This window comes from Chiloscyllium plagiosum, unplaced genomic scaffold (assembly GCF_037043375.1).
Source record: "Chiloscyllium plagiosum isolate Xiang-an unplaced genomic scaffold, Cpla_swu_hap1 HiC_scaffold_11, whole genome shotgun sequence".
Lineage (NCBI taxonomy): Eukaryota > Metazoa > Chordata > Chondrichthyes > Orectolobiformes > Hemiscylliidae > Chiloscyllium > Chiloscyllium plagiosum.
In genome coordinates, this window is record NW_028270149.1 from 55846004 (window position 1) to 55859069 (window position 13066).

General features: G+C 36.5%; 1 protein-coding gene across 6 annotated transcripts in view; it reads right to left on the bottom strand.

The window, feature by feature from the left end:
- Positions 1-13066, bottom strand: part of LOC122557198 (ATP-binding cassette sub-family C member 5-like) — a 190985-nt gene that overhangs the window by 139218 nt on the left and 38701 nt on the right. For all 6 annotated transcript variants that reach the window (XM_087992076.1, XM_087992080.1, XM_087992077.1 and 3 more), the window contains 3 exons: positions 12066-12221; positions 4016-4163; positions 313-546 (listed from right to left, as the gene is read on the bottom strand). In XM_087992076.1, coding sequence (XP_087848202.1) covers positions 313-546; positions 4016-4163; positions 12066-12181 — 498 coding nt within the window. In that variant the 5' untranslated portion in view covers positions 12182-12221. The remainder of the gene's footprint in view (positions 1-312; positions 547-4015; positions 4164-12065; positions 12222-13066) is intronic.

The following is a 13066-nucleotide window of genomic DNA, read 5'->3' on the forward strand; positions in this document are numbered from 1 at the left end:
TTCTCATTTTGTTTTATATTATACTAGAAATGATACATAGGAATACATAATAGTCAGGATCAGAACTTCAAGCAGAGTTACAATTTAACATTAAACCAAGTCAAGGACAGAGTTGCTGAAATAAAATTTTACAGGCTTGCTCATGCTGAATGATGCTTCCTGACTGTCTTGGATATGATCATGTGGTATTATGTGAGAAAGATTTCATTGTATGATTCTCTGCTGACAATTCTGTTTCAGTTGCTTCTTTACCTCATGAATATCAATAGAAACACAAAATGCTTTCATAAGTAAAATACAGGCAATACTCACTTCTCCAATTGACACATCTTTTGTGTTTCGTAGTTTAAGTATTTTTTCAAAGGCCAAAGTAAGTAATGCTCCACGGAGTCGAGTTCCAGTTCGATAGTTTAAAGCCCAGGTCAGAGCAAATGACCATGAACGTATCAGTTCTGCTGTAAAAATGCCCAAGACTAAGAGCAGCCCATATTGAAGGTTTGACTGTGGGGCCTGGGCATACTCTAACAGTTTCCTAATAACAAGGGCCTGTTGGAAAAATAAAGCGTTGTATCATTCTATTCTAGAATTAGGCAGGTCATTTGCAAACTATTGGACTGTCAATCTTAAAGTTATTTTCTTAAATTATCTGAACACAGAGGGAAAGAACTACTTATGGTAGTGCAAAGTTTTAGCAGATTGTAACTGATAGAGTGAATTTTTTTCAAAGCATGACACCAAGTTAAAAAAAACATTAAAAACGAAATGTAAACATAATGCACAATTTTTAGTTTTAATGAAAATAGCCAAGAAGTGTATGTTTTTGAAATGTTTTTCAAAAATAATACAACTGTTATCCACTTTTCAGAACATCTCAATTTTTTTACAGAGAATCAAACATAATCAGATTTAAAGAGGATGTGCGGTTGGTGTAGGGTTGTAAGGGAAAGATATTAGGTGTGGGAGGGGGCAGTGTTGTTCTCACATTTCCAGCATACAAAGTTATTCCTAAGGAGTGCATTTCCTTAAAGGTATCGCACAAGTTTCTTATGCTATTCAAAAAAGCCAACAGTTTGTTTTCATCCCTGAAGTTGTCAAAGCAAAGAAATGAATGTAATTTCACAACTGAATGCACATAAATTAGGTATTTTAAAACAAAGAAAAAATTGTGGTATGAGAATGGCAGTGGTAAAGCCAGCATTTGCTTCCCATCCCTAAATGTCCTTGATGAGTTGTATTATTTAACTACAGCTGTCCATTTTATGTTGACATATTCACAGTACAATTGCAAGATCCATGTTTTTGGAGTTAATGACCTTCTCTTTAGAGAGGGAAATCAGCTGTCTTTGGCTGGTCTGGCCAATACATTACCCCAGAAACACAACAATATAGCTGACTCTTAGTAGTCCTCTGAAATGGCCACTCAGTTTAAGGTTAAATAAATGCTGACCTTGCTAGTAATATCACATCCTATCAAAAAATTTTTAAAAACACAACAGTATAGTTCCAAGTCAGGATACTGTGTGGCTTGGAAGGGAACTTGTATCCCATGCATCACTGTCCTTGTCCATCCATGTGGCTGAGTTTACCGAATTAGAAGTTGCTGCCAAAGGAATCTTGATGATTTGCCACATTGCAACTTGTATATACAATTGCCACTGTGCATAGGTGGTGGATGTTAATTTTCTGACAGCCAACTGGTCAAGGATAAGACCAGCAGTCAACCTTTACTTTGTTCTGGCTTTTTTCACAAAGTGAAGCATTACAAATGTATGGCTCCTAAGTCTGGAACCCATGATCAGTGTCACTAAATATTTCCTTATACTGCTTCGTTAAGAAATAAAAGAATTACCAATGCTTTGAAATGGATACTGCCACATTATTGTAAGTAAAAATCAAAAGGAAATGCCCATCCCAGTCACCCCTTCTTATTCCCCAGCATTCAGCTGTCACCAAAGACTTCAATCAGACCATAAGATACAGGAACAGAATTAGGCCATTTGGCCCAGTGAATTCGCTTTGTCATTTGATCATGGTTGATATGTTTCTCAAACCCTATCTCAAATCCTGCCTCTTCTACATAACCTTTGAATCTCTTAACAATCACGTCATGGTTTCATACAGAGACTGTACCCTCAGGTCCTAGTGTATCATACTAGTGGAAACATCTTCACATCCAGTCTGCTCACTATTCTGTATGGTTTAATGAGATCCTCCCTAAACTCCTTTGACTACAGACCCAGAGCCCTCAACTGCTCCTCAATTGACAAGCCATTCAGCCTCAGGATCATTTTCGTAAACCTTCTCTGGACCTGCTCCAACATCAGCACATTCTTGCTTCAAAACTACTCACAATATTCCAAACGTGGTCTGACTACAGCCTGATAAAGCCTCAGCATTACATCCCTGCTCTTGTATTTTAGGCCTCTCTAAATGAATGCTGACATTGCAGTTACCTTCTTAACAGCCAACTGAACCTGCCTGTTAACCTTACGAATCCAGTTCAGGATTCTCTTAAGTCACTTTTATACTTCAGATTTCCAAAACTTTTCCCTATTTGGAAAATAGTCTACCTTTCTTTACTTTCCATCAAAGTGCATAAGCTTACAGTTTCCCAATTTGTACTCCATCTGCCATTTCTTCACCCACTCTCCTAGCCTGAATAAGTTATTCTGCAGTCTTCCTGCCTCCTCAACAATATCTGTCCCTCCACCTAACTTTGTGTCATCTGCAGACTTAGCAGCAACATCCTGAGTTCTTTCATTCAGATCATCAATGTATAATATGAGCATTTTGGTTTTCCCTTTAACCCCATCAGCAGACACTGGCATACGTGTGTACTCCCTCATCCGGGGAGACTGGAGAGTGGATTTAACTAAAGCATGACCCCCTTCAAACTCTGTCTGCCTGGACGTGTTTATGGCTATCTTGGCCAGGCATAGGCATTTTGCTGGTTTGTTCCTCTAAACAGCCCACTCCCCACGAAATCAGCTAGCCAAAGCTCAGAAATGTGATATATATCAAAAATATGTTCCAGACACTGGATCAGTTCCCGGTAAAAAGACAGGCTACACTCACAAGGAGACATGAATCCCAAATATGTAAACCTTCATGTTGTAATCTTGGAGTTTTTGTTTAGCATTGTTGGCACTGCACTCCTCTTGACTTGTACCTTATAAATCTTAGGCTTCTGAGAACCTAGTGAGCCTCCAAAGAAATGTAAAGGAAATAAATAATTGTCTTGTTTGGTTTGCAAAATCAATGAAATTCTATTAAACAGTAAGAAAAATTACAAAACACTATGGCAGAGAATGAGACTTTTCACAACTTTAAGGATTATTAGAATTCTCTGTCAGAATTCCACAAACATTTTGGTGGTATTGCTTCCTAATATCTGAATGTGCACTGATTCATAGTTATTTTGCTCCAACGATTGTATCTTCCCAATCATGACAATCATTTACTTCAGCAATATTGTTAAGTATGATTTTAGAAGGATCTCCCGGAAGGATTTAAAATTCACTATAATTATTCACTGGCACAAGTTGATTTGCTCCAGTAAATCAAATCCTTCCAAACCCACAAACACCACTATCTAGAAGGACAAGGTGAGTAGATACATGGGAACACTGCCACCTGCAAGCTCCCCTTCAAGCCACTCACAACCAAGACTTCGAAATAGATCATCAGTCATTTATTGTCATTGAGACAAAATCTTGGAACTCCCTCGCTAATAGCATTGCAGGCGTATCTCCACCAAATGGCCTGTAGCAGTTCAAGAATGTACCCAACTAAGGATGGACAACAAATCCTGGCCCATACAGCAACACTAACATCATGTGAAAAGTTCTTCAGCTTTTTGAAAGAAAATAGTTCCAATCCAACAATTACTTTTCACAATAAAGAAAATTTTCACCTTGCAAGTATTGCATTGCTTAACATAGTTGACTCTCCCTAAGTCCAACTCCACGCAGTACAACTGATTCTCGGAAAGTTTGTCAAATGAGATATTACTCACAGGACCAATAAAGCTAGCTAGCATTGTAATCATCAGACAACCAACAGCGATGAAAGCCCGTGTTTGACAGAATCGCCATGCTACTCGTCCCAGTGAGGCCTTCTCTCGTCCATGTTTCTTCAGTTCATCTTGCCATAGCTTCTCAAATCTGCATCAGCAACCAATGAATTGAATAGATTAACAAACTATTTGGGGCACAATATAATTATGTCATTCAACAAAATTTACTAGGATGTTTTAAAACAACAAACAAATTTACCAATGAGCGCAGATGCTCTCTTATAACACAAATTAAGAAGTATCTTTGCATGAGAACCTTATCATATCTGTTATGTACTAACCCTGTGTGTTTGGTGAGGATTTATCATTATGCTTACTAAAATCACTCTGAGGAAACCCTGTATTGATATTACCTACATGAAGAGTTCACATGCATTCCAACTGGGTTACAACCCAAAAAGGTTAAAAAAAAAGTAACTGAATAGCAACATATTTGCACAAGATATTGAAACTACCATGTAAAGTTGCTTGTCCCTCCCTGAAAATATAAATTACACAAAATCTTTTAAAGTATAAACATTCCTTTCTTATAGTCCGAAGGCACTAAGTAAAGATTATTTTGTACTAGTATCTGATAATATTACAAAGACATATTTCTATATGGTCCACAGAAGTTCACATCAAAACAGCCTTTCACAACATTCTGTAATATATTTATCAAAAATGTAGCTTTGCTAAAGGAGATTGTAATTACATGAACTTATTGCAGCAGCAGTGAAACATACAGCAAGAAAGTAAAAGGAAATTGATGTAAAATTACAAAAAAGATATTTTAAAAACTCATATAGGTTTGCTCCTGTTGTTTACAATTCTGCATTAGAATCTAACCTAAATACAATAAATGTTTAGAAGCCTGTATAAAAATAATTATCCACAAGAATATAGATTTATATATTTAATGAATGAACACCTGCCTCCCCCAAAACTCTACATCTGTTTAGTTCGAAATAATGTACTAATTTCCAGGGTGATCCACTACTGAGTTTAAATACTAAGGCAAGATTTATTTAATTAAGTTCAAGTTGATGGTCTTCTGAATCTACCTTGATTACATGTGTTTGGGATTTGGTTATTGATATACTGATACTTCTGTATCTATATGTAAAGTTCATTGCTGACTGATTGGCGAATTACATCTTATTCTGTTTGACCTGTAAGTAATTAAAATTTAGCAAGGCTGCACTTACTCAAAACATTAATCATCAGCTGGCCTGCTGGCAAAGTTTTGTACAATACTGGTCTACACATTTAAAAAAATTTATTTAGGTCATATTTATTAATGGCACTAATGGCATTTGGTCTGCTAGCTCTGTGTTTAGACTATACTTATTTATATATTTTATTTAATTGATTAATTTCCTGATAGTATTGTTATAACATATGGTTTACTTCTTTCTAAGAATATAATCCATTATAAGACAAAAAAAGAGCTCAAAAGGTTCGATAAAAGATAGAGAGATATACTTGAAGCAACTGACTGCCAGTCTGATCTATTACAGAGTGGCATTGATTAAGGATAGTCATCCTTTCAACTGTGAAACCATTTAGACAGCAGTCATTACCACAGCATATCTTACCCACTTGCAGGTTTTCCAATTGTTTCTCCAGAAATTATACCTGAGTTTGCAAAATGTATTAAGTGTCATCAGTTCCGAATTTTTAAAAAATGCAAAGTCAGCGATGCCTTCTTAAATGTATTCCTATTGTTTCTGTAATCTGCATTTATTTCAGATGCCATTTTAATATAAACTACTGCATTTATAGTTTTTTTTGCAATCATATTAAAACTACAGTAAATACTTGTGTAAAAGTCAGTCTCATGTAAAAGTCAACCACTTAGTTTTGGCCAATAAATCTTGTATTTTCGGCCAATAAATCTTGTATTTTCCATATATCTCATGTAAAAGTTGACCCTACTATATCGCATTATAAGTCTTCAACAAAGGAAACTGCATGCACCCACTAACCCATTTAAACAAAATCGCATTCATTCATAACTGTACTCAGCCCACATGGTTTACTATAGCCCATTTTGATTCATTCTTTCATTCAGGCTGGTACTAAGTCTATCGGTAGTTATCGCACTTTGTTCACTATACATTCAAAAGTTAATATCGTTAAAAAGTTAATCATTTTAATTGTGCCATTATATCTGAATAAAAGTAAGATGTATTAGGTACATATATCTTTAATTCTTTGACACATGTGTTAATATTGCTGAGGTCCATCACATACGACAGTAAGTGGGAGGGAAACAGAAAAGTTTGGCAGGAAAGTTCAGGACACTTACACATTCAGCATGTAATAAATGCTTCATTTTAAGTGTGCATTATACCAGGCCATGATGATGGTGAACAACGTGATTTTGCAGAATTTAAATTAATCTTTTGACATGTTAAATTTTTGTACCAGTATGTATAAATAAAATTTACTACCAGTAATTCATTCTTGTTTCTCTTGCTTTTATCTGGTAATTGCCTTTACCGTAATTCTGTGTGTTTTTCTTCTTTACCTGGGACTAGTTGTGCGATCAAATCAACTTCTGCTAATAATATGGTATTTTGAACTGCATGAATTTCAGCCCCTCAAAATGAGTACCCATGTCTAACTTGACCCTATAAATTGAACCTTTAAAAGTAGTCTAAAAAATTTGACTTTTACACAAATATATATGGTGGTTTATAATTCCTTTTCTTTTTTGGAATGGAAAGCATTTTCTCAAATTTTAATTTAATTATTCTTCCAAAAATGTTTGCAGCTTTTTAAAAAATGTAAATAATAAGAGATATCTGCAGAATAAAACATAGCAGGAAGACAGAAGAGGGACTGGACACTCCTTTACAGTACTGTATTGAAGTATCATTTAGTTTGTGCTAGTTTCTGCATGGAACTTGAACATTTAACAATAATTTGACTCAAAGGTAAGTTTACTACCACTGCACCAAGGATAACACTCAATAGAAAATTAGACAAACATTTTGAAGATAATTATTAAAGAGTACAACAAAGCAGCATGGAAATGGGACTGAAACAAATAGTTCTAATCTTGAGCTAGTAACAGCTCAGGTCAAAAGGGTTCCTTCCAAGCTGAAATTGTCACATCCTATAATATTGTCAGTGAATGACAAAATAATGAACAAGGAATAAATTTGAGTTTCAACAAGGTGGAAAGATACTATGCAAATGCATACATCATATATTTTCCTTTCTGTAATTTAAGTGTTCTTATCCATTATCAGGGAATTCATTGTATAGAGACTAATACACAGGCTACTACATGATCAAAAGTAGTAAACTCTTCCCAGTATTTATGTTTCTCCCATGTCCAGTGCCCTAACTTGATGAGGCGTTTTACATCATTTCACATCTGTAATATGCCTTTTTCTGCAGAAAAATGTGTCTGAAAGGGAGGAAGGAAAAGAATACGATTTTTGAGAAACTGTAAAGTCTAATGAAGTACAATGGATTATTCTGCTAGATATTAATAAAAATATTACAAGATAGCCATTAAGAGCAAATGTTACACTAGAAAATTAATTCCTCTAGTTATTTTATTTACAGCACATAGTGGCAGAAACAAGTTTTTTGCATATAAAACTAAAGATAATAAGTCCCAAAGTTGTTATTATCTTCAATTCCAATGTCTCTAAATTCTTGGGAAGATTTGACTGTCTGAGTGAGATATCATATTAGTAACAATAGGTTTGCACATACGTCTTAAACTCTCATGGTCTTTATGTACTTCTTGTCCTGGAATTTCTGAGATCAATTATCAGGGAAATTAAGGAAAATTGTTGACTTGAACAACTTTTGTTAAAAACAAATTTGTTAGTAAACCAAATAGAGCCATAACAAAAACGTCATGAATACCGTTCATGAAACAGAGAAACAACATGATTTTAAGATAATACACCAAAATAATTATAGGCTCTTGTTGGTGTTGTACAGACTGTATACTATCAAGGTAAATATAAGACCATAAGACATAAGAGCAGAAATTAGGCCATTCAGCCCATCGAGTCTGCTCCACCATTCAATCCTATTCTCCTGCTTTCTTCCCATTACCCTTGATCCCCTTGATACTCAAGAACTTATCCATCTCAGTCTTAAATATACTCAATGACCTTGCTACCATAGCCTTCTGTGGCAATGAATTCCACTCTCTGGCTGAAGAAGCTTCTCCCCATCTCCGTTCTAAAAGGTCTTCCCTTTACTCTAAGGCTGTGTCCTTGTTTCCCAGTCTCTCCCACCAATCAAAACATCCTCCCAAAATCTACTCAGTCATTCGGTATTCTGTAAGTTTCTATTAGATTCCCCGCCCTCATCCTTCCAAACTCCATCGAGTATAGACCCAGAGTCCTCAAAAGTTCCTCACGTATTAAGCTTTTAATTCCTGGGACCATTCTTGTGAACCTCCTCTGAATATGCTCCACAGCCAATACATCCTTCCTGAGATATGGGGCCCAAAACTGTGCACAAAACTCCAAATGTGGTCTGACCAGAGTCTTACAGAGCCTCAGAAGTACTTTCCTGGTTTTACACTTTAGACTAATCATTTTTTTAGATGTCAAGGACATCAGGGGACATAGAGAGAATGTGGGAGCATGGTGTTGTGTTAAAGGATCAGCAATGATCAAAAATGGCAGAGCAGGCTTGAAGGGCTTGAATATTTGAAAACTGAATGACTATTGCATGAAGAAGTTTCATCCTGGTTAATATGTCCTCAGCCAACACTTCTCTGGGAAATAATAGTTCACAACTAGATAGTCTGTTTGTGTGTGTGCATAAATTCAGTCTATCATCGACTCATGCCCAGAATTTATTCTGTAAATGCCAATTTGAAGCATCCAATTATTTTTAGATCTGCTATGGAAATCTTTTTGGACTTAAAAGAAATTACTCACATTGCACAGTGGCAAATATAAGCTAACAGTAGTGGCATTAACTCATGATCTGGATTGGATATTTGTGCCTTTGATAGAAATATTTTCTCAATATTCTGGAGACAGATCATTCAACAGCTTTTGGAGACTTTTGTGAATTGCTTATTTGAGACAGAATAATGTTAATTTAATATTGTAACTTCAGATTTATTTTCAAAGTTGTGAGAAGATATATCTAACTTTAAAGGCAACATTTTAAACTTCTTTTCAAAAATTGCCAATAAAAACCCAAAATGTGCAAACAGATTCAACAGTTCAACAACTTTATTTAGAATACTTTGAGGATATAACCAGCAGGGTGGATAACTGGAAACCAATAGACATTGTGTATTTGAATTACCAAAAGATTCAATAAAGTATTACATAAAAGATCATTTCTCAATATAAAAGTTCACGGCAATGGGAATAATATCTTTGCATGGATCAAGAATTTGCCAACTAACAGAACAGGCTGTCAGGACATGTGGGTCACTTGCAGTTGGGAAACTTTACTAATTGGGTGCTGCAGAGATCAGTGCTGAAAAATCGACAACATATTAAAGTTTTGAAAAAAAAGGCGCCAAATAAATTGTAGCCAAATTAAGTGATTACATTCAAGGAATCGGAATTCTGATGACAAAAAAACAGAATTTATCAGCATGCTATGGGTCCCATTGACTGGATCACATGTGTGCCCCAAGCCCAGGCTGATGAATGACTGTGTGCCAAATGGGATCTTACTAGGTGGCCAATTATAAAGTTGCTTCTAGAATACCCATGATCTTGTTGAATCATATAGCAGATTGAGGATTTATGTGCCTCTTGTTCCTAGTTCAGTTTCATCTGTGGCTACAAACATTTAGAGATACTGGAAATATTTCCAACAATTTATGTTAAAAGTAAAACTTCTGAGGATTCACCAATAGTTTCATGGTTAAATGAATTATTTGGGAAGTCAGTAAGCTATTAAAGTGAAAAAGGACCTACATTTCATCATATCAGTCAGTGGAGGTGTACTTCTCAGGGTCTTAAGAGTTCCAATATTATAAGCAGAAAAACAATCGTCCAACCAGTTTAGACCTGCTATCCAGTATTCGACATTATTGGAAAAGGTATGCTTGTGAATGTTGGTTGAAGACAGATTCTGACACAGCTATAAACAATACTTGGCAAAACAGGAATTCAGGAATCACGACCAAGAATAAGCTATAAACAAATGAAGCCTGTCTGTATGTCTTGGTTATTGGAGCGTATCTGGCACCCATGAAATTGTGTCCTAGTTTCTCCAAAACCAGAGCAGAAAATCATTGGGTATAAATTCTGGTACTTTGACAAACATCAGTATTTTTGTGGATGAACAATAAATTAGGGCTGCAAGCAATATTGCCGCTTGGATGTTTTCTAGTATAGGTACCAGGTATTATCCATGCTGGAATTTCAAAATATCTAAAGTAAAGACTGCATTTTGCTTGAATCCATGGGAACAGTTTTACCAGTGTAATATTCCAATACCACATTCCAGCTATGGGCCTATATAATAGATATCCTTCATATGGATGAACAGCTCCATTTAACTTCAAAATGTAAAATCTCAAGGGTGATACAAAGTCAATCCTAGCTCAGACATGGCAATATATTCATATGTATGAATTAGGTGCAGGAGTAGGCCATTCAGCTCCTCAAGCTGATAGGATCATAGCTGATCTGATGTTGGCCTTAATTCCTCTTTCTTGCATACCCCAAATACTCTCTGACTCTATTGTCAGTCACAAATCCCTTTACTAATGCCTTGAAAATATTCAATGACCCTGCCCTAAGAAATGTTGTAGCCAAGTTGCACACAAACTTCCTACAAACTTCAATGTGACAACCACCAGATAATCTGTCTTCTGTCATGTTGATTGAGGGCTAAATATTACCCAGATGTATGAATGATGCCCTGTTTATTTTATTTTCAAAATATTGCCATAGGATCTTAAACATCTGTCTGAGAGCGCAGATGAGGCTTTCACTTACTTTCATCTTTTGTTTGAAAGACAACAATTCACTTAACCTGCACATTATTGGACTGTGGGAGGAAACCGGAGCACCGGGAGGAAACCCACACAGATATGGAGAGAATGTGCAAACTCCACACAGACAGTTGCCCGAGGCGGGAATCAAACCCAGGTCCCTGGCGCTGTGAGGCAGCAATGCTAACCACTGAGCCACCGTGAATTGACTATCTCAAAATAAAGCTCCAACAATACAACTCTTCAAAGGTATGGTCAAAAATATATTAGTTGAAACTTTATTGCTGGAACAGCACAGCAGGTCAGGCAGCATCCAGGGAACAGAAGATTCGACGTTTCGGGCACAGGCCCTTCTTCAGGAAGAAGGGCCTGTGCCCGAAACGTCGAATCTTCTGTTCCCTGGATGCTGCCTGACCTGCTGTGCTGTTCCAGCAATAAAGTTTCAACTTTGATCTCCAGCATCTGCAGACCTTACTTTCTCCTCAAAAATATATTACAACAGCATCTGCAAATAATCAGTTACAAAAGGTCCCAAAGGATTCATGGAATTTGGGCAACTTGGGTGAGATGCAGTGTGGTAATGCCACTGGTCTAGTAATCCAAAGGCCCTGGGCTAATGTTGTTGGGAGACATTCAAATCCCACTCTCGCAACTGGTTAAATTTAAATTCAATTAATAAATTCACTAATTTTTTCAAAAGAAATCTCAATTTAAAGCTAGTTTCAGTACTAATGGCCAGAAAATCATCATTGATTGTTGGAAAAATTGGCCACTGGACCCAAAACATTAACTTTGCTTTCTCTCCAAAGATACTGCCGGAATTGCTGAGATTTTCAAGCAATTTCTGATTTTGTTTCTGATTTCCAGCATTCACAGTTCTTTTTTTTCCCACCTAGTTCATTAATATCTTTTAGGGAAGGAAACCTGCTGTCCTTACCTGGTCTGGCCTACAGAATAGAGCTGTTACTCAGATCACCAATCTATGGAATTACTGAGATGACATAACAAAAAGGCAGTAACACAAGTCAGTTGCCTGGAAACTCCAGACACACTTACCGTCGAGAATTTAATTCAGAGGATTCATTTGAGGACAAATTCCAGAGGTCTGTCATTTCCAGTTGTGAATACTTGTAGGCCTTCCATGCTAGAGGAGAAAGCCAGTTCAAGGTCATAAAAGAGAATAGGCCTGAATTGTCAATTGGATGTTTGTGCCTGAAAGAAAATGGTACTTATTAAAATTGACATCAGCTGGATATTTCTTAATAATCTTACACAAGTACATTCGAAGTAGCACATGAAACAAGTAAAGTTTTTTTGTAATCTGGATCAGGCTTCCCAAAGTTGGGGGTCAGGATCTCAAGTGTGAGCTGAAACCTTGGAGTTGCAAACTCTCAGATAGTAATGACCAAAAAGGAGCTTTGACTGAGTTATTATAGCAACACACCTGCTCCAACAGAAAGGTCCCTCTCCCTCAAGGTCTCATGGAGAGTTGCAACAATTTTCAATACTCAACATGGGGCCACAATGGAAAAAGTTTGGGAAGCACTGCTTTGGATGATTAATATTGTAACCATAATTGATTTTTTTTGTTAGCTGAAGTATTGCCATGTACAATATTATCTTATGTTTTATTTAAAATCTTATGTCGTAGAGGAATACTACCATTAAAATATATACTTCAGTAGGATTGTTTCCTTAGGCTGCTGTGTGATATGCTCATTGGTCTGAAGCATGTTGGCCACTTATCAATGACAAAGACCATGCCAACAACTATTTGGTTGGCTCCTAATTGGTTGAATTGCTTGCGGAAGAAAACATCACACCTCTGAGAAGCGAGGAACTGTGCTTTGCTTCAAAATAAAAATGCCTCAAGCTGAAGAAAGCCAGCTTATTTCACCTCAACAGTAGCTGTAAGATGTGCCTTTTAACCAATAAACCAGAGCCATTTTAAATTGCAAACCAGTCACACTGTGCCTACTGCAAAATGAAACCCCACCTGGATAAGACAGACCTAAAAGCACCAGATGCTGAAAAGCCATAAGGATCATCACAGGGAC